At 41.8% G+C, this 26,259-nt stretch overlaps 2 protein-coding genes and 1 long non-coding RNA gene across 4 annotated transcripts; 1 reads left to right on the top strand and 2 right to left on the bottom strand.

Annotated features, from left to right (window-relative positions):
• Window positions 1-14: 14 nt before the first annotated feature.
• On the bottom strand, window positions 15-5,930 carry FDCSP (follicular dendritic cell secreted protein). 2 transcript variants are annotated; one of them, XM_053594625.1, is made up of 5 exons: window positions 5,828-5,930; window positions 4,264-4,333; window positions 2,193-2,225; window positions 1,032-1,243; window positions 15-100 (listed from the first exon to the last, which is right to left on the bottom strand). In XM_053594625.1, exons 2-4 carry the CDS (start codon window positions 4,330-4,332, stop codon window positions 1,073-1,075), a joined length of 273 nt encoding a protein of 90 aa, XP_053450600.1. In that variant the 5' UTR covers window position 4,333; window positions 5,828-5,930; the 3' UTR covers window positions 15-100; window positions 1,032-1,072. The 2 variants fall into 2 exon arrangements, with proteins under 2 accessions (XP_053450600.1, XP_053450611.1); XM_053594636.1 differs by having other exon boundaries at window positions 5,840-5,930.
• LOC128588044 (uncharacterized) lies at window positions 4,470-18,634 on the top strand. The gene is made up of 4 exons (XR_008380690.1): window positions 4,470-4,589; window positions 7,033-7,117; window positions 17,550-17,657; window positions 18,318-18,634. It is a non-coding gene; the product is annotated as an uncharacterized LOC128588044 (long non-coding RNA).
• A 448-nt stretch (window positions 18,635-19,082) lies between these two features.
• Window positions 19,083-25,769, bottom strand: ODAM (odontogenic, ameloblast associated). Its single transcript, XM_053595614.1, has 8 exons — window positions 25,719-25,769; window positions 25,593-25,634; window positions 23,852-23,899; window positions 22,964-23,197; window positions 22,471-22,518; window positions 20,365-20,469; window positions 19,921-19,989; window positions 19,083-19,584 (listed from the first exon to the last, which is right to left on the bottom strand). The coding sequence occupies exons 1-8, from the start codon at window positions 25,767-25,769 to the stop codon at window positions 19,414-19,416; spliced, it is 768 nt and encodes a 255-aa protein (XP_053451589.1). The 3' UTR covers window positions 19,083-19,413.
• Between the last annotated feature and the right edge of the window lie 490 nt (window positions 25,770-26,259).

Raw genomic sequence — 26,259 nt, 5'->3', positions numbered from 1 at the left:
TAGAGAATACTGCATGCTGCTTTAACCACATTTATTTTTTCTTTTAGTAACAAGGATATTGATTCTTCGTGGAGGTGCTCATGTTTAATTTTACAGTGACCTGAAATAAATGACAAACATGTGGTCATTAATCTCAGTGGATCACTTGAGAATTTGTAAGTTTTCTGAATTTTAATTATAAATATTGGCTTAAAAGTACATGAGTTAGTTCAAGGACTGGGAAACTTTCTGCTCAAGAACACTGGGTAGATGTAGGGAAGGAGCAGCGGCCTTCCCTGGTCGGCACTGGCTGAAAGTTTACTGTTTCCCAGTTTAATCTTTAGACCGATACTCCCTCAATTCATCCAGTGATTGACCATCCGCTTTGTTTTGATATGATGAGACAATAGCGGCCTCTGTCATAGGGGAAACCCAGGGTCTTTGAGGAGTTTACTATAATATGATATTCAGAAGTTGGGTTTGGGGATTTAGTATTAGAAAAATTACTTGACTGCCTTGGTGTGTGCCACACCTTTTGGGGGGCAAGACACGATTGTAAGAGGGACTTTACCTAACAAATGCAATCAGTGTAACCTGGTCTCTTGTACCCTCAATGAATCCCCAACAATAAAAAAAAAAAAAAAAAAAGGAAATTACATGATTTTTTTAAGGACTAGGCTGAAGTCTACCTTAAAATCCTGGCTCCTATGGTCTCCACTAGTTTAATGTTCTACCTTATTTAGTCCTCTGAGTCAAACCAAAATGCATAGTTGTTGATAATAATACAAAATGTCAAAAAGCATTTTGTAAAAATGTAATTATTAATAGGAACGTGCTTGTTTCTGTTGGGGGATTTAAACAGCTGTGCTGTTACACACACATGTATCTTGGAGTAGAGACGCCACCAGTTTCTACGGAGAAAAACACGGAAACAAATTGGAACTTCATGGGCTTCCTGGGAATATTAGGGCACTTTTTCATAAAATGATGCATTCCAATCAAAGGACAGCAAATAGCAAACTCAGGCCCGTGGCTGTACTAAGCCTTCTTACCTCTCATTTCAGGTTAAATTCACTGTGACTTTCCTTCTTTTTTACTTTCTGTTAAGAGGAGTATTTGCAGGCATAGAAGCAGGTATTGGAATAGGAAAACCGTAATATCTGAGCCAAGGATATCTTTGATAAAGGAATGGTGGGTATGGGCCAAAGGGGTATGGGTAACGGGGTACATAAAACTGTCCAGATGATTCGTCGCTGTCACTGATCTGTTGAAAGAAATAAAAAGCCTGTTTTCCTCTTTACAAAGAAGAGAAATAAAACAGCTTTCCCACATAGGTCTCCGTATTTAAGCTTTAGAGACTCTAAAACCATTTACCCTTTCTATCCATGTCATGAATGAGGATTTGATTAATTTTTAGCATTTCAGAAAGTTGCTTGGAGAAAACAATGTTCCTGTATCTTTCTACTCAAAGCCAAGTTTTTCTGATAATCACGTTTCAAACCATAAGGCCAAGATGGGGAGTTGAAGTGTCATAAAATTTCTCCCTTTTCCTTCATACAAGGCCCTTACCCACATTGTGTGCTAGAAACACTTTCTCCTTCCATACTGTGCTTTTTAATTCCCTCCTTCCTTTCCGTCATTGGCTGTGAGTGTTTATACCCTTAACACTCTGCTTATAGCATTAGCCCTAAAACCTTGCTTTCCAGATAATAGGATTTCCATATATGTATAAACAAAGCTGTAAGCAAGGCTTTCTCTATTCATGTGTGATACTCTTTCTCTTAAACATTTTTGGTTAATTGTTGAAATCCAAATAATCCTTGAGTGAATTTGCTCTTGATGGAATTGTCAAAACTGGCCCACATTGCCTAATGCTAAGGTCTTAAATATATATATTTTACCTTTGCTGGACTGGGCTTTACAGAGCTAAAGCACAGTGGAGAAATGACCAGTTAGGAACTTTATTTAGATGTTTTAACCTGTTCATCACACAGTTATTCAGGTTTGGTCTGGTCCCCACTGTGGCATGTGATGCAGAGAAAATAACCCCTCTGTAAGAGCAGAGCTCAGATCCCTGGAGTCAAACCCTCTGTTGAGGCTAATACCCAAAACTCTTTGGAATCTCTCTAGAGTTTGAGGTGTTGGTGTAAATGAGAATCTTTAATGCCCATTGAGGACACATCATAGGAAAGCAGAGGAAGAGAATAACTTACGCTTCGTTTTTCTCGCTCCTGGTCTTGAGAAACCTAAAACTCAAACAGTGAAATTAATTCAACACCTGCTCCTGAAAACATGCAAAGAATTGATGAATTCATGAATTAAAACAAAAACGTAGTCATGCCTTGCTTGACAACAGGGTTGCATCTGAGCAACACAGCGTGAATCAGGACTTTCCCTGCAGCCCTCACAGTGTGGCTCACACAGGCCAGAGGGCACAGCCTGCTGCATCCCCCTGGGCTGTGAGGTAAAGGCTGATGCCCCTGGGCTGTGAGGTGTAGGCTGATGCCCCTGGGCTGTGTGGTGGGGGCTGATGCCCCTGGGTTGTGAGGTGGAGGCTGATGCCCCTGGGCTATGTGGTGGGGGCTGATGCCCCTGGGTTGTGAAGTGCAGGCTGATGCCCCTGGGTTGTGTGGTGTAGGCTGATGCCCCTGGGTTGTGAAGTGCAGGCTGGTGCCCCTGGGTTGTGTGGTGTAGGCTGATGCCCCTGGGCTGTGAAGTGCAGGCTGGTGCCCCTGGGTTGTGTGGTGTAGGCTGATGCCCCTGGGCTGAAAATCTCGAGAGCCTGTCTCTGAGCTGGAGAGTGCAGCAGGCAGTTGTAACGCAGCCGTGAGCGTTTGTGTAGCTAAACATGTTTAAACATGCAAAGGCACAGGATAAACCCAGTGTGAAAGATGGAAACTAATGTGTCTGCATCAGGCACCTGCAATGAGGGGGGCCTGCAGGGCTGGAAGCCGCTCTGGGGGGCGGTCACTGAGTGGTGAGTGGATGTGGAGATCTAAGGGGTCACTGTTCACCCACGGAGACTAAAACTCACTACACAGCTCAGCTGCGATATATTTATGAAAACATACTTTTCTTTCTTCAATAATAAATTAAGCTTAACTTACTGTAACTTTTTTACTTTATAAACATTGACATATTTTAAACTTTTTGGCTTTTTTGTAATAACACTTAGCTTAAAACACAAACACATTGTATAGCTGTGTACAGTATTTGCACTCTTTATATCCTTATTCTCTCTTTTTTTTTATTGAGACAGAGTGTCACTTTGTCACCGTTGGTGGAATGCCGTGTCATCACAGCTCACACCAACCTCAAACTCTTGGGCTCAAGCGATTCTCTTGCCTCAGCTTCTCGAGTAGCTGGGACTACAGGTGTCTGCTACAACGCCCGGCTATTTATAGAGGCTATTTGTGAGGTCTTGCTCTTGTTCAGGCTGGTCTCAAACTCATGAACTCAGGCAATCCAACGCCTTGGCTTCCCAGAGGGCACCATGCCCAGCCCTATCCTTATTCTTTTTTAATTTTTATTATTTTATACCTTTATTCTATATGCTTTTTTCTTTCTTTTTTTTTTTTTTTTTGGTTTTTTTGGCCGGAGCTGGGTTTGAACCCGCCACCTCCGGCATATGGGACCGGCGCCCTACTCCTTGAGCCACAGGCGCCGCCCAATATGCTTTTTTCTTTTTTCAACTTTTTAAACTTTTTTGTTTATACTATGACACAGATACCTATGACATATTAGCCTAGGCCTACCCGGAATTAGGGTCCTGCATATCACTGTCTCCACCTCCATGTCCTGTCCCATTGGAAGGTCTTTGGGGACAGTGACATGCATGGAGCTGGCGTCCTCTGTGATGGCAGTGACTTCCTTTGGAATATCTTCTGCAGGACATACCTGAGGCAGTTTCACAGTTAACTTTTCTTTTTTTAAATAAGTAGGCATATACTCTAAAATAATGATAAAAGGAAAAGGTAGTAAAAACATAAACCAGTAACAGTCATTTATTGTCATTGCCAAGTGCTCTGAGGGGCGCTGGGCCCCGTGTTGCCCTGTGTGCACTAGTTTCGAGAGGCCATAGCAGGTTTGCCTACACCAGCGTCACCACAAATGTGAGCGAGGGTGAGTGGTGGCATCGCTCTGGCTACAGTGTCCCCAGGCACAGGGATTTTGCGGTTCCACTACAGTCCCACGGTACCGGCATTTTATGTAGTCTGTCAATGATTGAAACATCATATGTGACACATGACTGTATGTAAATATTCTGGAATAATAGACACGTACCGGGAAGCCAGCAGTTACAGCCAAGATGGCTGTGATCAGAAGCAGCGTTCTCATCTTATTCAGAAACATCCTGGAAGTCAGAAAACAGATATAGGATCAGAAGGTGCAATCCTAGTGTGGATACATCATCACTGTAATAGCTCCCTGACTTCCAGCAAGTCACTTAGAATCTTAGGGCTCCGATCTCTTTTTTTTCCTCTGCAGGAACGGAATGTTCAGACAGTAACATGTCCGGTCCATACAATTATTCTCTGGAACAGACTGCACTTTGGAATTAGACTGAAGAGTTTATAAGGACAGGGCAGAGGAACCTCCTGGGAAAGAAGGTATTGGGGGAACTTTGAAAAAGGCGTTCACGATTAGCTCTCGATAGCCTTACTGAAGAGAAGAAACTGCTTTTCCCTCACACCGGGATACTGCCGCTGAGAAGCTGGAGCAGTGGCAATCTCCTCCTCTCCCTGGCAACATGCACATTCTCCAGTGGCCATTGGCTTACTTTGTCCCACCTCTCCATTCTGCTAGGGGGCATTCAGACAGCACCCAAGGAGTCCTCGGCTCTCCTCTCTCCAATCTCTTTGTTAATGAGAACATCACTTTTTACGTAAAATCAAAGATGTTTTGCAAATTTTCAACTATATTATATCAGTTAGTTTAAAAATAAACTTTCACATGATAACTTAAAAATAGCACTTCTCTGTACTTGGTATTAAAAGTAAGGTTTCTGGAATGAAATAATGCCTCGGTTTGTACAGAGAATTTTATTACGGAGAGAAATAGTTATTTAGCGACCTCAGGAAGTTAAAGCAACATTACCTATAACAATGTTCTTGACATTAATTTAGGTTATAGAATTTTTTGCTTTGATTCCAGGCAACTCCACCAACTCCATGGTGTTCAGAATATTCTATGTTAGACATTTTAAAAGTATTTTATTTTAATTTACGTTGTAGATTACTTATCGTATCCTGTGTTTTGGTAAAATATGCCAGTTAAAATACTGATAATTTATGTTCGAGCAACTGAGCCACGTTAAAGATTTAATCAAGGATATATAATGGAGCAGACAAGAAATCATGGAAGTCTTGTGTTTTCTTGTAAGATATTTCATCACAAACACAGAAACACGTGTGTATACCTGGTTCCAGTCGACAGGATATGGTATCGAATGGAAAGCACATACTGTATACATTTTAAAGCTAAGGCGGGAGGCTACAAACACGTGGACACTTGTTTGTCTCACACTTTAGAGACATGTTCCTTCTTTGCTGACTTGAGGCCCATAAAATTCAAGAGATGAACCTGAGTCTGTGTGGTCTCCTTCTGACCCACTCCCACGAAGATTCAATTACAGGCACTCCAGAATTACTAAGTCAGGATGCAGATGTTAAGGAAAAGCTTTGCAAACAGAAATATTCAGACGATGATCTAATTACTAAGTTTACAAATTCAAGCAACCATTAATGATAGCCTTAATAATTTCAATTTTGATAGTCGATAGACATATATGTCAATATACCTATATTTACGGAAGAGACATGTGCCCTTAGTTGACAGTGATACTCACGATGGCTCGTACCTCGGCCTTTGGAGCAGCTCCTGTCTGATGCTTGTGTGAGAGTTGGTGCGTAGCTGGAGTATCACAGCTGCTTTATACCCTCCAAGGTGGAGCAACAGAGAAGTCTGCGGCTTGAGGCCGCTCCTGGGATCAGTTACTGCTCAGCTGAATCATCAGCCATCACCCTGTGTTGAAATTGGGGAATAACCAACATTTGAGTTTCACAGAAACTTTGGCTGAGTAACTACCACATCCAACCTTTGTGTGTTTCTTTTTCAAATCTTGTGTCTTGTGTATTTGAAGCTTATCATGTCATATGATAGTGATCCATGCTCTCGTTTTTGAAATTTTTCCTTTAATTTCAAAAATTAAAAGTATTTCTAAGTATCCTGTTGGTATTGGTTATAATCTATTGGAAATAATGTTTGGTAGTTTTGGGATTTTCAGAAAGTCAAAAGAGTATAAAAATGTTAAAGGTGATAGCTGGGCATGGTGGCTCACACCTGTAATCCGAGGTCGAGGTGGACGGATTGCCTGAGCTCCGGAGTTCAAGACCAGCCTGAGCCAAAGCGAGACCCTGTCTCTAAAAAAAAAAAGAGAGAGAAGAAAGCCTGGCGTTGTGGTGGGAACCTGTAGTCCCAGCTACTTGTGAGGCTGAGGCTCATGTGAGCCCAAGAGTCTGAGGTTGCTCTGAGCTGTGACGCCACTGCACTCTACCAAGGGTAACAAAGTGAGACTCTTGTTTCAAAAAACAAACAAACAACCCCCCCCCAAAACTTCAAATTAAAACAATTAAATATCAAATTCCAGAAAAAAAATGTTAAAGACGGGATTAAAACTTTTTGCATTATTCTGCTTGCAGCTCTCTGATTTTAGTGACCACAATTAGAACTTACAGGTGAGTGAATAGTATTGGGGGGCATCAAAGTATCTCAGTTACTTTATGGAACACAATATTCAGTTTTTTAAAATAAAAAATGTACTTACAACAGAAAAAGTACAATCATTAAGTGTTGGACTACAGGCAAGAGCCCTCAAAAAACTGGAATCACTTTAAATATGCCAGTATTTTGTATAAGCTGTTTTCAAGAGTCCTAAAACTTGGTATTTTCACCAGTTATTTGAGACCACTCAAGAATATTGCGTTTTTGAGTTCAATGGAGGTTATAGAGTCTGAATCACACTTGTGCGTCTCTTCCTTTTATCTTTTCTAGAAACCAGTTCTGAAGAAAACTTGAATGATAACAGCTCACATATTCCTGGAGGACGTTGTGTGCTGAGGCACAACCCGAATGCACTGTGAGTATCATGTCACTTAATCCCCCAAACAGCCGACTCTGAGAGAGGACCTGTCATCAACACTGCTGCCTCCTAGGTGAAGGGGCTGAGAAGCAGGGATGTTAGACGGTGCGGATGCGCCAGGTAGGAGCTGTGACTAGTGCTCTGAAATGCAGAGGGCTCCAAAACTCACACTCTTCACTAGCACTTTTTACTGTCACTGGAGCAAAAGGTTAGTAAAGTCAGAGAAGTATCCAACTTTCTTTACCTGTAACTTAACCTTATCTCATGAATTTAAGGAAAAGTGCTCAAATGTCTTATACCTGGCTTAGGTCATAGCATATTGGCTTTCAAGTTTGAACCATGCAGAACAGACTTCCCCAGAGCCCGGGATGGCAGGGGTGTGCGCACGTGTGTGTGTGTGTATGTGTGTGTGTGTGGTGGTGGGGGGCACACTATTTACTTCCTTACCTAAAACATACTTCTATTTCTTCTAATTCAGTTTCTATCTGAAATTTCTCTAACAAGTTGCCTATTGCAACGTGATTAGGAAACCAAATGTGATTTCTGTCCTGCATTATTCCCACATCTTTACTGTCACCATCTAACTGTGGTGACGATTCCCATCTAGAAATCTATTTTTATCTTTATCGGCTTCTTACAATCACTGTTCCCTGTTCTTTTTCTTTTAATAGCAGATTAAGTCTTCTTTTCTGGTCCTTTTCCTTGACTTACTATATTCGACCATTTGTCTAAATTTTTACCTAGTCTTTGCAAGGTCTGAGTAATAAAATCTACTTCTCACTCAAGACGCCATCAGCAAAAGCTCTTCCCGTGGCACCCAGGGTCTGTATCCAACCACCTAATTCATTTATTGTCTGATGTGTATGCCAGTCCCAATGTATTTAAAATTGGGTTTACTATTTTTCTTCTAAATCCGCTCTTCACTTTTATTTAATCATTCAGCCAATGATGATCGATCACTTAGTTATCAAGAAGGAAATCTGAGACAACTCAATTCTTTTCTTGCGTCTTCCCTTCTACTACAAATTGTCAGTAACTTTTTCATTCTTGTAATGTCCCAGAACCAATCTCTTCATGCGTATTATTATTTCCTCAGTTTGGCCCCTCCTCTCTCTGTTACAGCAGCTTCTCAGCTTTCCTGCCCCTAGTATTTTCCCTCAGTAAAGATGAATCCTTCTCGAGTGGCTTTCAAAATTTTAAAAATGAAAGCCACGGTAAAAAAAATGCATTCTGAGTGGTAACTTAGTACAAACACACAATTTAGACAAAGGTTCCATAAAATTATTTTTAACTTGCGACCAGAGGAACTTGCTGAAGCTTTCTACTCTGTTCTATTTTCGACATGTTCTATCATAGTGTAGTCTTTTAAAAATCTTTTTTCACTCTATTCCAATTTATTTCTTTTAAATTCTGGTAGTGACCCACAGATTTTATTTCATAGTGGGAAAAGAAACATAAGGAAGTGGCAGGGCACTGACAGTCGGGTTGTCCCAGTAAAATGCGGTTAGCTGTTCTTACGCATATGAAGATTCAAAACTTCAGATTTAAATATTGGGCAAAATTACTTTGGAAACTTATCCCCATTCATTTATAAGCTCCTTTAGAACCAGGCTGATGCATTCTAATTCTCATGTATTAGTACCCAGCATATTGGCTGTCTTTTACTATAGGGCCGATCAATAAATATTTGTTTTTCAAAGAATAAGAGTTTGACTAGTTCCTAATGGACTTGGAAAAACTGAGATCAAAAAAACATGCTTGGGAAGGAATAGAAAGATAGAGGAGTCTAATCCAGAAAGAGAAAGGGTGACCTGTGTGGAGTGTGTGTGGCCATGATGGGGCTTACGGGCAGCTGCACACACTCCCTTCTGCACACACTCCCTGCTGCACACACTCCCTTCTGCACACACTCCCTGCTGCACACACTCCCTTCTGCACACACTCACTGCTGCACACACTCCCTTCTGTACACACTCCCTTCTGCACACACTCCCTGCTGCACACACTCACTGCTGCACACACTCCCTTCTGTACACACTCCCTTCTGCACACACTCCCTGTTGCACACTCACTGCTGCACACACTCCCTTCTGTACACACTCCCTGCTGCACACACTCCCTGCCGCACACACTCCCTGCTGCACACACTCCCTGTTGCACACTCACTGCTGCACACACTCCCTTCTGCACACACTCCCTTCTGCACACACTCACTGCTGCACACACTCCCTTCTGTACACACTCCCTGCTGCACACACTCCCTGCCGCACACACTCCCTGCTGCACACACTCCCTGTTGCACACTCACTGCTGCACACACTCCCTTCTGCACACACTCCCTTCTGCACACACTCACTGCTGCACACACTCCCTTCTGTACACACTCCCTGCTGCACACACTCCCTGCCGCACACACTCCCTGCTGCACACACTCCCTGCCGCACACACTCCCTTCTGCACACACTCCCTTCTGTACACACTCCCTGCTGCACACACTCCCTTCTGTACACACTCCCTGCTGCACACACTCCCTGTTGCACACTCACTGCTGCACACACTCCCTTCTGTACACACTCCTTGCTGCACACACTCCCTGCTGCACACACTCCCTTCTGTACACACTCCCTGCTGCACACACTCCCTGTTGCACACACTCACTGCTGCACACACTCCCTGCTGCACACACTCCCTTCTGTACACACTCCCTGCTGCACACACTCACTGCTGCACACACTCCCTTCTGCACACACTCCCTTCTGTACACACTCACTGCTGCACAGACTCCCTGTTGCGCACACTCCCTGCTACACACACTCCCTGTTGCACACACTCCCTGCTGCACAGACTTCCTGCTGCACACACTTCCTGCTGCACACACTTCTATTCCTGTTGTTGATGGTACAATTTTTCAGTAGTGAACAACACAGTTAGTATGGCAAAGTGATAGATATTTTGGTGACCCAATAATTAGTGTACGGAAAGCATTTTGGTGACATTTTAAACGTAGTTACACTTTCAGTAATTAAGCCTGATTAATTACTGAAATGGACACGTAGTTTGATGTCTAAACTTCTTTCAGGGCTTTTAAATATTTAGTCTTAGTATGTCGACTCTACAATATTTTATGCTGTGGTGTGCAAATTGTGGATAATAAATAATTATTAGCTGAACTGAAGTAATTTAGTCATGCATTTATTTTTAAACTTAAGAAGAAACTGCTGGATATTTTAGGACAATTACCCTTTACAGATCATTGTTTAAGTGAATCTTGATAACTAAAGAAGAGAAAAAATGTTTTCACTGAAAACGCTCTCCTTGTTCCTGATAGTTACACCTTTGTGTTCATTGTCAGGTAAAGGTGTTGGGTCTGGGATTCTGGGCAATTTTATATTATTTCTTCAAAAAAGTACTTAGATGGGAAACTCCAACACAAAGAAGCTCTACATCTCCAGCCTTCGCCTTCCCCACACAGACCTGGGTTCTAGTGGACGCTTTTCACTGTCTTGATCATCAGCTTCTGTTCTCAAACGCTGTCCCACAAGTAGCCGGGGCTAAGCCAGCGGTCCCCCAAAGCCGGGCTGTCCTGCTTGGGTGAAGTCAAGCTTGGCTTAGTAAGGGGGAGCGAGTAAGGGGGAGAAAACCACAGATCTGACAGATGAATCTGTGTTTAGATGTTTAGATCTTCTTTTGTGTTTCTGGTGAGTGGACACATCAATTTTCTCACCTGTAGAGGTAATTGACTCTGAGGTTGTGAGCGGTTCATACAAGGAACGTGAACAGCTTGTCATATGAAAGCACTCACAGGTTTATACGTGGGGACTCAGATGTCAAAAGTAAAAATTAATATATCAAGATACTAAAGTACTCTATAAAAAACTGTCTTAAAGATTGAAAACACCCATCCACCCATCTCTGCAGATATTCAAGGAGGCTGGGTGACCACAGGCTGACATTTAGCAGAGGGGGGTTGTTTTGCAGCTGTTGGAATTGGTTAGATTATTACCTCTCTGTAACCTTCCAGCTGTAAAGCCCTCAGACTGGGTGTAACAGGAATGGGAATAGATTACCAGAAAAGGGTTGGCAACTAGCTAAATAAAAAATCCCTATTAGCAGTAGGGATTAGATTAGTGGTAGAGAGATGCACATTATAAACCACTTTGTGGGAAGCCTTAGCAAGGGATTAGCTATTATTTCAATGGGAAGCAGAAATATCTTATCCCACATTTGTGGTCTATGGAGTTTGGAGAAATTCAATACATGCATACTTTTCAGATCGTCATCCATCTGTTCTGTAACTTGAAAACCACAAGAAATGGTTTAACCTTCACCAGCTTACCTGTATGCCAACTTCTGTGATGTCTTCCTTATAAGAGAATGGACACGGGCAATTAATCCTTGAATTCTCTTAAGGCCTCTTCAAAAGGTGCACATTCAACTAGTCACGAATTTAGTGTCTGTGGATTCCTGGAAAAGCATCACAGCCCTGTGTGTCGAGGCTGAAGAATGTGAATGTTGGCAGTTCCCTAGTTTCCACGGCATGCGTGGCCCTCACTATTGAAAAGGGAAGTGGTTGCAGATTTTTGGCAGGGGGTCAGTACCCGTAGGGGCCAGAGCTGCCCCACCCTGCTCACCCAGCGCACTGGGTGTGTCCTGAGTGCTCGCAGAGTGAGAGGACTGAGCCAGTAGCACCTGCTCAGGACGTCTCCTGAGAACCCTGTGCATTAACACTCAACCTATCTTCTTACCAATACAATTTGATTTTACAGCAAATTTCATTAAACATTTGATATATTTCCTATGGCTTAAATGATAGAAATTGCACATTTGACATACATCATCACAAATAGGTTATATAACCTATTCTTACACTCCCACTCCCTCTGTAAAATACATGATTTATCTAGTTAAAACTGATATTGGTTTAAATATAAAACCACACAAAATGAAAGACGCTCTCCTGTGCACTATCAAGTATTTTTTCCATAATGTTTGACTAGCACTTAAATGTTTTGATGTATGACATGGTTTGCAGCCCTAGTGCCACATCTGGGTGCGCAGAGCCCTGTAGACTCTGCGACTCCTCCTGGACAGACGTTCCCCGACCCCTGGTCTCCTCTGCAGAGGTCTAGAAAGAGGCCTGAAGAGTTGTGTGTCTGGTCTGAACCACACCGCCCGCTCACTTGCTGATATAACTTGCAGGTGTCTCTTAACCTTTTATAACCACTCGGTTATTCCACATTAAAATGACAATACCATTTTTTCTTATTTGCTTAACAATTTAAACCAAAATGATGCTTTCTATGTGGCAGTTTGTTGATATTAAAAGTACAAACTTGAACTTCTGGTCTCCTTAATCTGCTTATGTTCATCATTCAGAATTTTAAGGTTTTGCCCACTTACTTTTTTAAAAAGTTATCAAAATATAAGTTTTCTGCATCTGACAAAGATTCTAATTATACTACCTCTTAAAGTATCTTTATAATCAGAAAGTGATCTATTAGCTATGTACTGTTTAAGGTAACATTTTCAAAATGCTTATGAAACTTGACCACTATTTTATATGAATTACTATGTGTACACACATGTATCCATGTACAAACACACACATGTTCACTACAGCCCCGGATGGAATAAGTTATACAATGAGCTTTGGAAGTTAGACATCTGGCTGGGTGTGGTGGCTTGTGCCTGTAATCCTAGAACTTTGGGAGATCAAGGCAGGAGAATCCCTTGAAGTCAGGAATTCAAGACCACCTTGAGCAACAGCAAGACCCCGGCTCTACACAAAAATAGAAAAATTAGCTGGATGTGATGGCAGGTGCCTGTAGTTCCAGCTACTCTGGAGGCTGAGGCAGGAAGATCACTTGAACCCAGGAATTCAAAGTTGCTGTGAGCTGTGATGATACCACTGCACTCTAGCCCAGGTGGCAGAGTAAGACTCTGTTAAAATAAAAAAAGATACCCAAGATGACAAGTAAACTTATAACTAGTCGGTTCATAATCACAACACAAGAACATGAACTTCAGAGGAAATTCACCCAGTGAATCACATTGAGATTGTGAAAATCTTAAATAATTTTATAATCTGTTATTTTAAAAACCACTTTCATATTAAAAGAGATTACATTCAAACTTGTTTGAACAAAAACTACTTTATAATATAGTCTTAGTTTTATATACTTTAAATCATAGCTGTATTTAAAAAGGGAGTACAGTTTGGGACAAGAAAAGTTTTGAAAGCAGCCACAAATTTCTTTTTATCCTAATGGTATACATTAAAAAGCAGACATTAATAATTATTTTATTTTTAAGATGTTTTACATATACAATATGCTTAATGGAATTTGATATAATATACAAAGTGTACGGTAGTATTTTCATGTCTTATTATTTGAGGAGATAATATTAGTGAGCAGAGCTGCTCACCAATTATTGACCTTTGACAAGGAAACTGTTAAAAAACTAAAGGGAAATCTTAGAATTAAAATTTTTTTAAGTAAAATATTTATTAGCTGATTTTTAATAGTAGAATCAGATCGGACATTACAGAAGAGAGGATCAGTGAATTTGAAAGTCAATACAAATTTTTCAAACTGAAACATTCAGAAAAAATAAATTAACAACAGCTCAGTGATCTAAGGAATAGTATCATGTTATCCAAGGTTCATGAAATTGGAACTCCAGAATGAGAGAAAAGGAGAAACAGCACAGCAACAGTCAAAGAGCTACTGAGAAGACTCTTCCAAGTTTGATCAAACCCAGGGTGCGGCTCCAGGGAGCTCAGCACCGACCACAGGGTTCGTAGGACGATAGCTGCATCTCGTCTATTAGAACCAAACCGCTGAACACAGACACAGATTAGAGCCGTGCGAAAGGCATGTTGCCAGCGGGGAGCAGCGCAGAATAAATCAAATTATCAAATGTGGAAAGAAAAATGAAATTTGCTGACTTAGAAATGTATATCCAAAATTTGCCTAAAAATGTGGAATATTTTTAGATGAATAAAAACTGAGGGCATTCATAGCCATCAGACACAAGCTAAATTAATTTTAAGGAAATTTCTTGAGATTAAAGGGAAATTATAACAGATAAAACAGACCTACAGGAAGGAAGGAAGAACCCCCAAATGGGGAAACATGCCTGTAAATAGAAGACAGTTTTCTTACATTCTTTAAAAATTAATTGACATATATAGAATAATGCCCTTCAAAAACAAGATACATAAAGGACAAGTGAGCATAGAAAAAATAAACATAATTAATCATAATTAATTAATCATCAGGCAAATATAAATTATAACCACGAGATGTCTCTTCATACTTGTTAAAGTAGCTAACATCAAAAAGACAGAGAATTGTGTTCTCACAGAGAAATGTGAGTCTAAAAACATGCTGATTTAGGAGTCAGTAATTATTTATAAATGGTATTGAAATTACAATAAAAGTGTTCATGCAACAATATTTGAGAAAGAAGAAAAGAGGCTGGAGGTTTAAACTCTGTGAAGGTTAAAACGTAAGGGATTTTTGAAAAAAGACAAACTTGTAAAAATGATCAAAACAAACAGACAAACAAAACAGACAGTTCTAACTGTGGACCAGAAAGTGAAAGAACTGAAATTCTTTTTTTTTCTTTTTTTCTGAGACAGAGTCTTACTATGTCGCCCTCAGTAGAGTACTGTGGCATCACAGCTCACAGCAACTTCAGACTCCAGCTTAAGCGATTCTCCTGCCTCAGCCTCCCAAGTAGCCAGGATTACAGGCGACCGCCACGACGCCCGGCCATTTTTGTTGTGGTTGTCATTGTTGTTTAGCAGACCTGGGCTGGGTTCAAACCTACAGCCTTGGTGTATGTGGCTGGTGCCTTAACCACTGAGCGGTGGGTGCCGAGCCAAGAACTGAAATTCTTACACATTGTCAGTCAGGTTATAAAATAGTGGGGCCACATTAGGAACTGTTCAGCAGTCTCTTATAACACACACTTAGCCTTCAGGTAGATCTACTGGTGTTGGGATTTGCTCAAGAGATGTAAAACATGTTTACAAAATGAGCTGTACAAGACTGTTCCTCACGGCTTTAGTCCTGAAGACCAGTACCTGGAAACAGCCCGGATGAGTGTGGATCAAGGAACTGATAGACGTTCATACAGACTCTTAAGCTGTAACATGATGAATCACAAATGTGTTACGTTTAATAAAAGAAACCAGACACAAAGATTATATAGGGAATGATTTAGTTTACACAGAGCTCCAGAACAGGAAAAATAATATACATTGAGAGAAAGGAGGAAAGTAGGTGGTCAGCACGAGAATGGAGAGACTGGATTGGGAAAGAGCAGAAAGGCTCTCGGAGGTGGAGTGGGAATGTTCTATACCTTAATGCAGTCATAGGTATGAGGAATGCATTTATTTATTTATTTATTATATTTAAGACAGAGTCTCACTATGTCGCCCTGGGTAGAGTGCCATGGTGTCACAACTCACAGCAACCTCAAACTCTTGCACTTAAGCAATTGATTCTCTTGCCTCAGCCTCCCAAGTAGCTGGGACTACAGGCACCCAGCTATTTTTTGGTTGTAGTTATCATTGTTGTTTGGCAGGCCCAGAGTGGATTTGAACCCTCCAGCTCTGGAGTATGTGGTTGTAGTTGTCATTGTTGTTTGGCAGGCCCGGGCTGGATTCAAACCTGCCATCTCTGGTGTATGTGGCTGGCATCCTAGCCACTGAGCTACAGGTGCCATGCCTATGAGGATATATTTAAAAGTAGCAACACCTTCGCTATGAGAACAGGTGAGATCTGGATGTAATTTTGGAGGAAAGCCATGCTTGGATTCTCTGCTTCAGTCTTGAACTAACCATGTTGTGATATGTTTAAATCACCCAGCAGGGAAGGGTGGTAGGAAAGGGTTTGAGGATTAACAAATGTAAGCAGGTTGATTTCACGGCAATTATTCTCTGATGAACTATTCTGGTCAAACCCATTAGAGAGCTAATAGCCTGGGGCAGCACCTGGGGTTCAGTGAGTAAGGCGCTGGCCTCATATACAGAGGGTGGTGGGTTTGAACCAGGTCCCGGCCGAACTGCAAAGATCTATTAGCCTTTTCTCTCTGCCCTTCTCTTGTGGGGCTGGATGGAGACGGGGTCGCAGGGTTAAAACAACATTGCTCTTTCCACATGTTCCGGGGACGCTTCCATAAGGTCCACAGTCTCGTCTTCTTAACTTTATTAACAACGATAGAATTTAAAGCCCTAATTTTGAAAATTTAAAGCCCTATAATTTTGAAAATATGGATTATCTCATTGATAGTGGTTATAGTATTCAGGTGTTTAAACGTGGTTGCTGCAAAGAGCCTAAACAAAACTTAGTGTTTTTCTGTGACAAATTGGGTGCCAAACAGTCAGAGATTAGGCAACTTGTTTTCAAGTCTTGAATCACTTAATTGGATCAGTTAAAACTATCCAGAATAAGTTCCTGTAAATATTTCCAGAAATAAAGAAATAAATTCAGCATGTATAGTTTGACATTAAGGTTTCCATCAAAATATTTATTCTTGAATTAACTCGTCAATGTTTATCATTATTATTTTACTGTTGAGTACTTATCTGCTTGATGCTGTTATATATTTAAGTAACACTGGGATGCCACAGTCCCGCATCGATTAGTCAGCTCTCTCCAGGGCCACAGAACTGGCAGAACCAGAGTGAACCTATGTCATTGCACTTTGCTTTACTGCAATTCTGAGATTGCATTTTTTAAAAACAAATTGAAAGTTTGTGTCAAGTCTGTTGGTGCTATTTTTCCAACAGCATGTGTTCAGTCCATTAGCATTTTTTAGTAATAATTTTTTTTAAGGTATGTAGTTGTCTTCAGACATAATGCTGTTTCATGGTTCATAGACTAAGGCACTGTATAAACACACTTCATATGCACTGGAAAACCACGAACATCCACGTGTCTCCTGCTAGTGTGGTGGTCGGAACGGAGCCTGCAGTGTCGCTGAGGGATGCCTGTGTGTGGTCTACAGAAAGAGGCTCATGAGGGTTGTTATGGGGGCCGCACATTACTAAACGTCCACACAATCTCATTCTAAGAACCGTGATCTGTCAGCCTAGAATACTTAGAAAAAGTTCTCATGTTCTCAGAATTTCAGCTGACGGCCTAAAAGTGAGGAAGTAAGTTAAAAGTACAGGTATTTTTATATTCACATGTGAAAAGGAGGCAATTGACATTTTCTGAGTACTCTGCGTGAGCCCTGTGTCTTACACACGCCATTTCACGCAGTCCTTTCAGACATTCTAAGAGGTGTTGTTATCTCCAATTTGTACCTGAGAAAACTGACACTCAGAGAGGGTAAGTGACTTGCTGGAGGGTCAGACACAGGTTCGAAGCCAGACCTGATGAAATCCAAACTGCACCCTGTTCTCTATCTATAGGACGTGGCGTCCCTGAACAGGTAGGAATCTCCTGAGGAGTGAGAACAGCCACCTCACCATGTAGCCGTGTCATAGTGGGAATATGGACCTTGTGATTATCACCACCACGTAAGTGTGACTTTCACGGGGAGGGAAGCAGAAGGACGCTGACTGGACGGGCCTGGGGGAGACATGCAGATGCCGTGTCCAACTCAGCACCTGTGTAGCTCATCAGCCACAGTCCCTGTCACACACCCAGTGACAGTGGTCTTCATCCTCATGGGTGACGGCATTTCCCAGAGGCTTCCTTAGTACAATTATCCAGTAGATTTAATGCCATAAGCTTTATTCTCAGGGTTGTTATGTTCTCCATTAGACAACGACAGGATAATTTGAAAAGAAATACAGTTTATGAAAAGAAGACTTACTATATAATTGTATTATTTTAAAGTCATATTTAAAGAGAGTAACATCACTTACAAGTAAAAAAAAAAAATTCAGGAGAAGCATCACGATACTGATACCAGCATGGAGGCGTGAACGGCCTAAAATGTTATCCAAAGTGTCACCGCGGCCTATTCTCTGAAAAATGAGATGGAAGAGCATTTTTGTAGCATCAGACTGTTTTGTGCAAAACTTCCCAGATAGCTTATAAATTGCCTATTAGAGAAATAAAATACTTCCACTGGAGTTGGTACTGTATAGAGCAAAGTCATAAAATACTAAAATCTCTTCAGTATTTCCGGTTAAACAACATGGATTGCCTTTCTTTTTTTTTTGTTGTTGCAGTTTGGCCAGGGCTGGGTTTGAACCCACCACCCTCAGTGTATGGGGCCGGCTCCCTACCCTCTGAGCCACGGGCACCACTGGATTGCCTTTCATTGTGCAAAGGAGGAGACTTTTCTAAAGAGATGTTAACACTACCTACTCCTGATGTTTATAGACTTTTCTTTATCTCAAGAATGTCGAGTATTAATTTTCATAGAAGGAGGGATTAGAAGAAGCAAACACTTTAAGTTTGCCCTTCGGATTACGTCGTTTTTGGTGCGTGTTTTTTACTTTTCGGTGCCGTTCTAAGCCTGCTCCTCTGCCAAACTCCCAGTGCAGCCTCATTGCTGATGAAGATTGAGAAAGGTAATTATTCAAGGTTAGGCTTGATGCAAAAGTCATGAAACCTGAAATTTCTTTGTCACTGTGCAATTTCCTTAACATTTTGAGGTTTTTTCCGAACGCAGCTATGTTGGTGTCATTGCGATGTTTAGTGCAAAGGGAGATACTGACTTGGCAGAGGCACTCTGTGAGCGTCTGGGGTGTCTCTCCCTGATGGACCTACTATGTGTAGTGCTCCCATGTCAGAGCTTAGACGGAGCTGTGGTACAGGCAGACATGATTCCCAAAACTTCACTTTAATTATAAAAATTGTTAAAGTCTCATAGTTATTAATTTTCTAGGCATATAAGCACTGACTTGATTTTCATAGTTATTTGGTAAGAACGCTCCTTTGGTTCCTGTGACGACTTTTCCCTTGTCTTTTGATTCAGGCTTTGTCAGAGCACCTGACTCGAGACTTCTGGTGGGGACCTACCAGAGCACAGCGACCAGGGCATCCTATGGTTCTTCCAGTTTGTCAGTCTTGGCCTAATGAGAAAAGGACATTCACAAGAAGTCATGATTAAATTAAAATTAAATTGCATTCTGCTCGATTATCAAAGACAACTGTTGGCCTCTTTTCAGGATTAAGACCATATATTGTACCATATTAGTAGTTGTTTTATCATGTCCATGACTTAAGTCCTAAAAATTAAGCATTAATTTTATCTCTACATTTCCCCCTAGACAACAATTTCAATGTATTCCATACATTGAACATAAAATGAATTTTTGATCACCCTACCTTCTCTTCCAGGAACCCTGGGGTAATAGTTGGGTTTACAGAGGAAATGGAAAGCTTAGTGGTGCTGGGTTTTGGTGAAGTCGGAGGCATGAAAACTCCCACATTGTCCTGCCTGAAGTTCATGACTTCTTTTTGCAAATATGGTATCACTCCTTCTACTGGCTGTAGAGAATGAGAAAGAAAAGTTGTTATAGGTTCAAGCAGAAATCAAAATTGGGAAGAGTGTAAAGCAAGAGGATTGAAATGCAGAGTGAGTGTTATGATCAGTAGTGAGTTCCTTGTCAGTGTTCAGACCGTGAGCTCACGGAGGGCTCTGAACACACACCAGCAACCAAGGCTGCCCCCGATACCTGCTTCTCACAGGTGGCCAGAGGACTAAAAATGTCCGATGACCTCAGTGAATTGAATCTTGACATGAGGAACAGGAGAAAGAAGCAATAATTGTTGGCATTAAAATGAACATCAGTGAGTTGTCACTGTTTCTGTAGAGACTCTCACCATCACAGCCATTTCAGGGGCTGTGCCTAGGAGGGGGTCAAAGGCTAGCTGCTGTCCTCCTGGGATAGCCTAAAAAAATAGAAAATTAAAAAAATCCTTCAGTGATCTATAAAAATAGGCTCCTTGACTCCACAAAGCAGATTAGCTATCCTTAACTGACGTTAACTTTTTAGATTAAAAAAAGTGTAAAGCAATTCCTGCTATTTCAGAACAGGCTTGGCACTCAGCTTCGGAAGCCCTGCCCCTGACACCCTCTGCTGGGCGTAAACAACCCCACGGAAGATGAGTGCGTGTGTGGACAGCAGTGGCTTGCAGGGGAGAGCACTAATTCAGACTGTTGAGTGTGTGCATGAAATACGCTCAGGCACTCTTTCCCCGGGACTCTGCCCTCTCCTGTCTGCTCTAGGGGGGCCCACCAGGTAGGAGTCAGATGTTCTGCTGCACCTGTTCCTGCTGTTGCTGTGGCCCCGGCTGTGGAGGGGGCTGTGCGGCCACTTGCGGGGGCTGCTCCCAGGGCAGGAACATGTATACCGGATAATACGGAGACAGCTGTTTGTAAAGAGACAGTCCATTAGATCAGCACAGGCTGCACTGGGTCTTCCAACGTCAATACTATCTCAGAGACATTTCACATCTTAGCAGCTTTGTGTGGTTAAATATGGACAAAGAACGCACACAGCCATCCCTGCCGACCTCCAGAAGTGACTCTGTTCTTTCCTTTCTAAAGACAGAGTCCTGCTATGCTGCCCAGTGTGGCCTTGAACCCTTGGCCTCAGGTCGTCCTCCCACCGCTCCTGCCCGTCACCAGGACTGCAGGCGTGTTTGCATGGAGCCCACCTGGAATTTGTTCTTTTTTTTTTTTTATTTTTTTTAAATTGGAATTTGTTCTTAAGGCTTCTTGGTTAAAGATGTTTAGAAAATAATGCATCCAACTGAGTAAAAGAGGTATTTTTAAATTAAAAAACTAACATCTTGAAACCTCTCTGTACAAATTATTTCACAAATACCTAAAAGAAGAATATCCCGTCTAGGTTTTTCCCCTGTGTTTTTGGGAATCATCATTCTTTAGGACCTGGTATTAGAAGTTCTGGTATAATGAATGAAAGATAAAAAATGTGTTGCATTAATAATTGCCATTTGTCAAAATGATCTACACTTCTTTGAAAGTATTTGGAAAAAATCCCCAAATAGACAAGTAACAGAATCACCTGCACCTTCTCTCCTCACACAAGCCTGTGGTTTCCACTCGTGTTCTGTGTTTATGGACAGTGAGCATGGCACGCCCTCATTTTTGTATTCTGTTTCTGTATTCTGAGATTTAACAGCTGTGGTTCTAGGAAAAGTGTATTTTGTGCAGTGGTTCTTAATCCTGAGAATCAAAATCACCTTTGAACATTTTAGCAGAGAACCACATGTAGCATCTGTTCATGGGTTTTAATCCATTAGGCAAGAGCTTAGCTTCAGGCATACGTAATTCTCAGAATTCCCGCCAGAGACTCTAATGTAAAGCCAGGGAGTGGAGCCCCTGGTTAGAGGTGAGAGGGGGAGATAGAAGGATGGAGAATTCTATTCCAACTCAATTGTTTACTTGCAGTAGGATTGAGATTTTGATCTCATTAAGACTAAGTTTCCTGATCCTTAAAGTGAAGTAATTCCATTCGTCATATATCTAATTCTCCACCTGCGTATTCATAGAATGAGCTAATGTCTAGAGGTAACTTTTGTTTTGCAACGGGAGTGGAAATGCAAAAAAATTATATAATTATAGTAGAGCCAAATGGTATAACTTTTTATAAGAAGGTTAATACTCTGCTGATGAACAGTGTCATTTATCTACAGCCCTGCTTCTTTGAACCCAGGATATTTTAAAAATTAATTATCTTAACATTGATGGGGCTTTTCATAGTAATATAATGATACACTTTTTCCCTCTTTTTTGGAGTTTTTGGCTGGGGCTGGGTTTGAACCCACCACCTCTGGCATATGGGGCTGGCGCCCTACTCCTTTGAGCCACAGGCGCTGCCCCCTAATGATACACTTTTTGAAGATTCTCTTAATGGGAATCACCATCACTTAATTGTAACATGGAGTTAAATGAGAAATAATCAGGGAACTAAAAATGTTTTGAGAAGAATTTCATAACTTCCCATTGATATGGGCAAGTATTTCTCATCTCTGCATCCCCCTCTGAAATGAAAGTTAGGACTGGGTAGTTAGCCCGTGGTATTTCTTTTGAATTGTTCCTAACACAAGAGAATGTCTCAGATTCAGAGAAGATGTTACCAGGGCATCATGAGCTCTTGTGCTTCCAACAGGGCCATGCCCTGAGGATTCAGGGGTTCTGGAGAAGCTCCTTAGCTGCCTGTCCTGAGGAAGCTAAGTGAGCCCCACGTCAACAAACCGATGCCAGCCTGGCAAGGATGTCATGTAGACAGTGATGTTACTGTCTGGTTTCTGACCCTGCCATGGGAGTTAGAGCCAGAAGCATAAAGGAAAGCACCCTGGAGAGTGGGCAGACGCCCCTCCCGAGCTGGGCCTCCAGCCACTTACCTGTGCTTGTTCTTGAGGCACTTTGAAGGAGAATATGTAGGGCATCACCTGTCAACACACACGAAAGTTAGACTTGGTTATTCAAAATCCCTGAGCTGCTTTCAAGAGCTCATTATTTAAATTTGTCATTTGTATTATCAGGCTCCCATAACAAAATGTTATCTATTCTATGAACCATCATTAATGCACACTGCCTTTTTTTAAAGATGAAATTTCCGCAATTATCTAGTCTCAGATTTGTTTTATCGCCTTCAATTTGTGGCTGTGTCCAGAAATTAAAGGAGTTAAATCATTCAAATCAGCACCAGAAGAGCTGATTTACATTATATTTTTCATGTTAGAAATCAGGAAACCTAAGGAAGTACTTTCAGTGGTGGTAGAAGCATGAGAAAAAGTTTTTGTTCAAAGGCGCTATTTCAAAGACGACTCCTCGCTGTGGTTTACACCCCGTGTGTAGCCCTCACCTCAGGATGGGAGAAAGCAGCAGACTTGCCTGGTGAGGGCCTTGCTGTGGCTGCCCTGGTGTCGGAGCCTGGGAAGGGTCCAGCCGGCCTGCCTGGGCCCCCTGGGCAAAACTGAGCTGTCCGGGGAAAGGTATCTGGTTTGGGAACAGTCCAGCAAACCAGTCCCGAGATGGTAAGTAGAACTGGGAGGGGTCTGGAATGTGGGCCTGTTGCTGCTGCTGTAGTGCCCCCGAGAAGGGAGGAATCCATGAATCAAATGGGCCCTGGAAAGACGGGAGGAAGAAAGAAAACGTTTGTCTTTTATGCTGAAGAGACTTTGAAATCAGTTTTGAGCAGGAAAGAGATAAAAAGTAAGTAGTTTCTGGGCAGAGCCTGTGGCTCAAGGAGTAGGGCGCCAGCCCCATATGCAGGACGTGGCAGGTTCAAACCTGGCCCCCACCAAAAACTGCAAAAAAAAAGAGTAAGTAGTTTCTTATTTCTAGAGTTGCATTATAAAAAAGACAGCATCTTTGACTCACTATAAGCCACAGCAGCTAAGAAATCAAATTCCCAGTTGTCTCCAGGCATGCGGGGCAGCGTGAGGCTGATGGAGGGGCACGAGGTCGGCCTCCTCCACGACGGCTTCACACGCCTGGTTAGCTGGTGTGACTGAGTGTAAAGTGGTTAATTTACTCTCTCATAGCTGTGAGATTTAGTGCCTGGAATATACCAAGTTCTCAACAAACAAATGTTAACCTAATTATAGTCTGCACTTTAACCTTCCAATGAATGGTTGTTAGAATATATGGAACAAATCTGTAACTTAAAAAATGGAGATTGCAGAAATGGAATCAAGAGACACTTTGTTTTCATGCAAAATACCATCATAAAAGAGCAGCTGGAAAATCGCGCTCCATAAATTACGGAGGTGGAGGTACCTGAAGCTGCAGTGGCACAAGCTGGGCTTTAGGAAGATTCAGAAGTAACTGGAAAAGGAAAGACAATAGGGAGATGAGATTACTACACACACTACAATCACTGAGATAACACAGTAGGGAGATGAGATTACTACACACGCTACAATCACTGAGATAACACAGTAGGGAGATGAGATTACTACACACGCTACAATCACTGAGATAACACAGTAGGGAGATGAGATTACTACACACACTACAATCACTGAGATAACACAGTAGGGAGATGAGATTACTACACACGCTACAATCACTGAGATAACACAGTAGGGAGATGAGATTACTACACCCGCTACAATCACTGAGAATAACACAGTAGGGAGATGAGATTACTACACACACTACAATCACTGAGATAACACAGTAGGGAGATGAGATTACTACACCCGCTACAATCACTGAGATAACACAGTAGGGAGATGAGATTACTACACACACTACAATCACTGAGATAACACAGTAGGGAGATGAGATTACTACACACGCTACAATCACTGAGATAACACAGTAGGGAGATGAGATTACTACACCCGCTACAATCACTGAGATAACACAGTAGGGAGATGAGATTACTACACCCGCTACAATCACTGAGATAACACAGTAGGGAGATGAGATTACTACACCCGCTACAATCACTGAGATAACACAGTAGGGAGATGAGATTACTACACCCGCTACAATCACTGAGATAACACAGTAGGGAGATGAGATTACTACACCCGCTACAATCACTGAGATAACACAGTAGGGAGATGAGATTACTACACACGCTACAATCACTGAGATAACACAGTAGGGAGATGAGATTACTACACCCGCTACAATCACTGAGATAACACAGTAGGGAGATGAGATTACTACACCCGCTACAATCACTGAGATAACACAGTAGGGAGATGAGATTACTACACCCGCTACAATCACTGAGATAACACAGTAGGGAGATGAGATTACTACACCCGCTACAATCACTGAGATAACACAGTAGGGAGATGAGATTACTACACACGCTACAATCACTGAGATAACACAGTAGGGAGATGAGATTACTACACCCGCTACAATCACTGAGATAACACAGTAGGGAGATGAGATTACTACACACACTACAATCACTGAGAATAACACAATAGGGAGATGAGATTACTACACACGCTACAATCATTGAGATAACACAATAGGAAGATGAGATTATTACCATGCTACAATCATTGAGAATAACGTTTGCTACAAACATAGGACAAGTCAGAGCTGGGCACGGGTTTCTTGTCAGAAGTGAGACATTTGCTCACCAAGCTTGCATTGAATCACAGTGATTAGAAGTCAGAATTTAAAGCAAGGTTGGGATTTAACAACCTCCCTTCTGGGTGGGGCTGCTCAACTTTGCCGGTTTGGGAGGTTTAGATAGTTATATCATGCTTTTAAACACCTGTATACACTTCGATCAGATGCTATTAGAACAAAAATACAGAGACGATATTATTTCCACCTTTAAATAATTTACAATCAAGCAGGGGAGGTAGACTGACACTCAGACATAACCTGGTGTGCGCGGCAAGCTTGAACACAGGACGCGTGCTCTGCTGTGCGTGCCAGCTAGTCAACGGGGGCTCAGGAGTTCCGTGGAGGCTTCTGTCTCTTCCTACCGAGTTATAATTTTTTTAAAAAGGAAGATAATGTTTCAATTATTCAAACTGACCTCATTGCTGTTGCTTGTGGACAAAAGATTCTGTGGGACAAGCTGAAAACAAAATAGAAGAAAGAAGAAATGGTGAAATACGGGATTGTTGCACAACGGAAGCAGCGATGCTATGAAATCACTTACTGGGGCTGACAGTGTGGCTCCCAGGAGTCCAAGAAGAATTATAATTTTCATTTTCAGATGGAGTACCTAGAGAATAAGTTGTGATTATTTATCATTAAGAAGATTCTGCCTAAAAAGTCAAGACAAAAGTAATTAATTTTGTTCCATCAGAGAAGTTGGGTGAATTCTTCAGTATTTAATTCTCTTTCAAAATTAAAAATTTAAAAAGTGGCTCCGCGCCCGTAGCTCAGTGAGTAAGGCACCGGCCACATACACTGAGGCTGTCAGGTTCAAGCCCGGCCGGGACCTGCTAAACAACAATAACAACTGCAACCAAAAAACAGCCGGGTGTTGTGGCAGGTGCCTGTAGTCTCAGCTACTTGGGAGGCTGAGGCAAGAGAATTGCTCAAGCCCAAGAGTTTGAGGTTGCTGTGAGCTGTGTTGCCAAAGCACTCTACCCAGGGTGACAGTTTGAGACTTTGTCTCAAAAAAAAAAAAAAAAACAAATTAAAAACTTTATACTTAGAAATCGTTATAATGAAACTTATCCTTTTCTCTCAGA

This window comes from Nycticebus coucang, chromosome 1 (assembly GCF_027406575.1).
Source record: "Nycticebus coucang isolate mNycCou1 chromosome 1, mNycCou1.pri, whole genome shotgun sequence".
NCBI lineage: Eukaryota > Metazoa > Chordata > Mammalia > Primates > Lorisidae > Nycticebus > Nycticebus coucang.
This window is presented reverse-complemented; position numbering and strand designations above follow the sequence as displayed.

Excerpts from the sequence above, each read along its gene's own strand:
- FDCSP (XM_053594625.1), bottom strand. The coding sequence starts at position 4,332 with ATGTTTCTGAATAAGATGAGAACGCTGCTTCTGATCACAGCCATCTTG. Across the intron at positions 2,226-4,263 it reads CTGTAACTGCTGGCTTCCCG|GTTTCTCAAGACCAGGAGCG; the intron begins GTACGTGTCTAT and ends TTTGAGTTTTAG. Across the intron at positions 1,244-2,192 it reads AGGAGCGAGAAAAACGAAGC|ATCAGTGACAGCGACGAATC; the intron begins GTAAGTTATTCT and ends TTCTTTCAACAG.
- ODAM (XM_053595614.1), bottom strand. The coding sequence starts at position 25,769 with ATGAAAATTATAATTCTTCTTGGACTCCTGGGAGCCACACTGTCAGCC. Across the intron at positions 20,470-22,470 it reads TGCCTCAAGAACAAGCACAG|CTGTCTCCGTATTATCCGGT; the intron begins GTAAGTGGCTGG and ends CTTTACAAACAG. Across the intron at positions 19,585-19,920 it reads CCCCTGAAATGGCTGTGATG|CCAGTAGAAGGAGTGATACC; the intron begins GTGAGAGTCTCT and ends CATTCTCTACAG.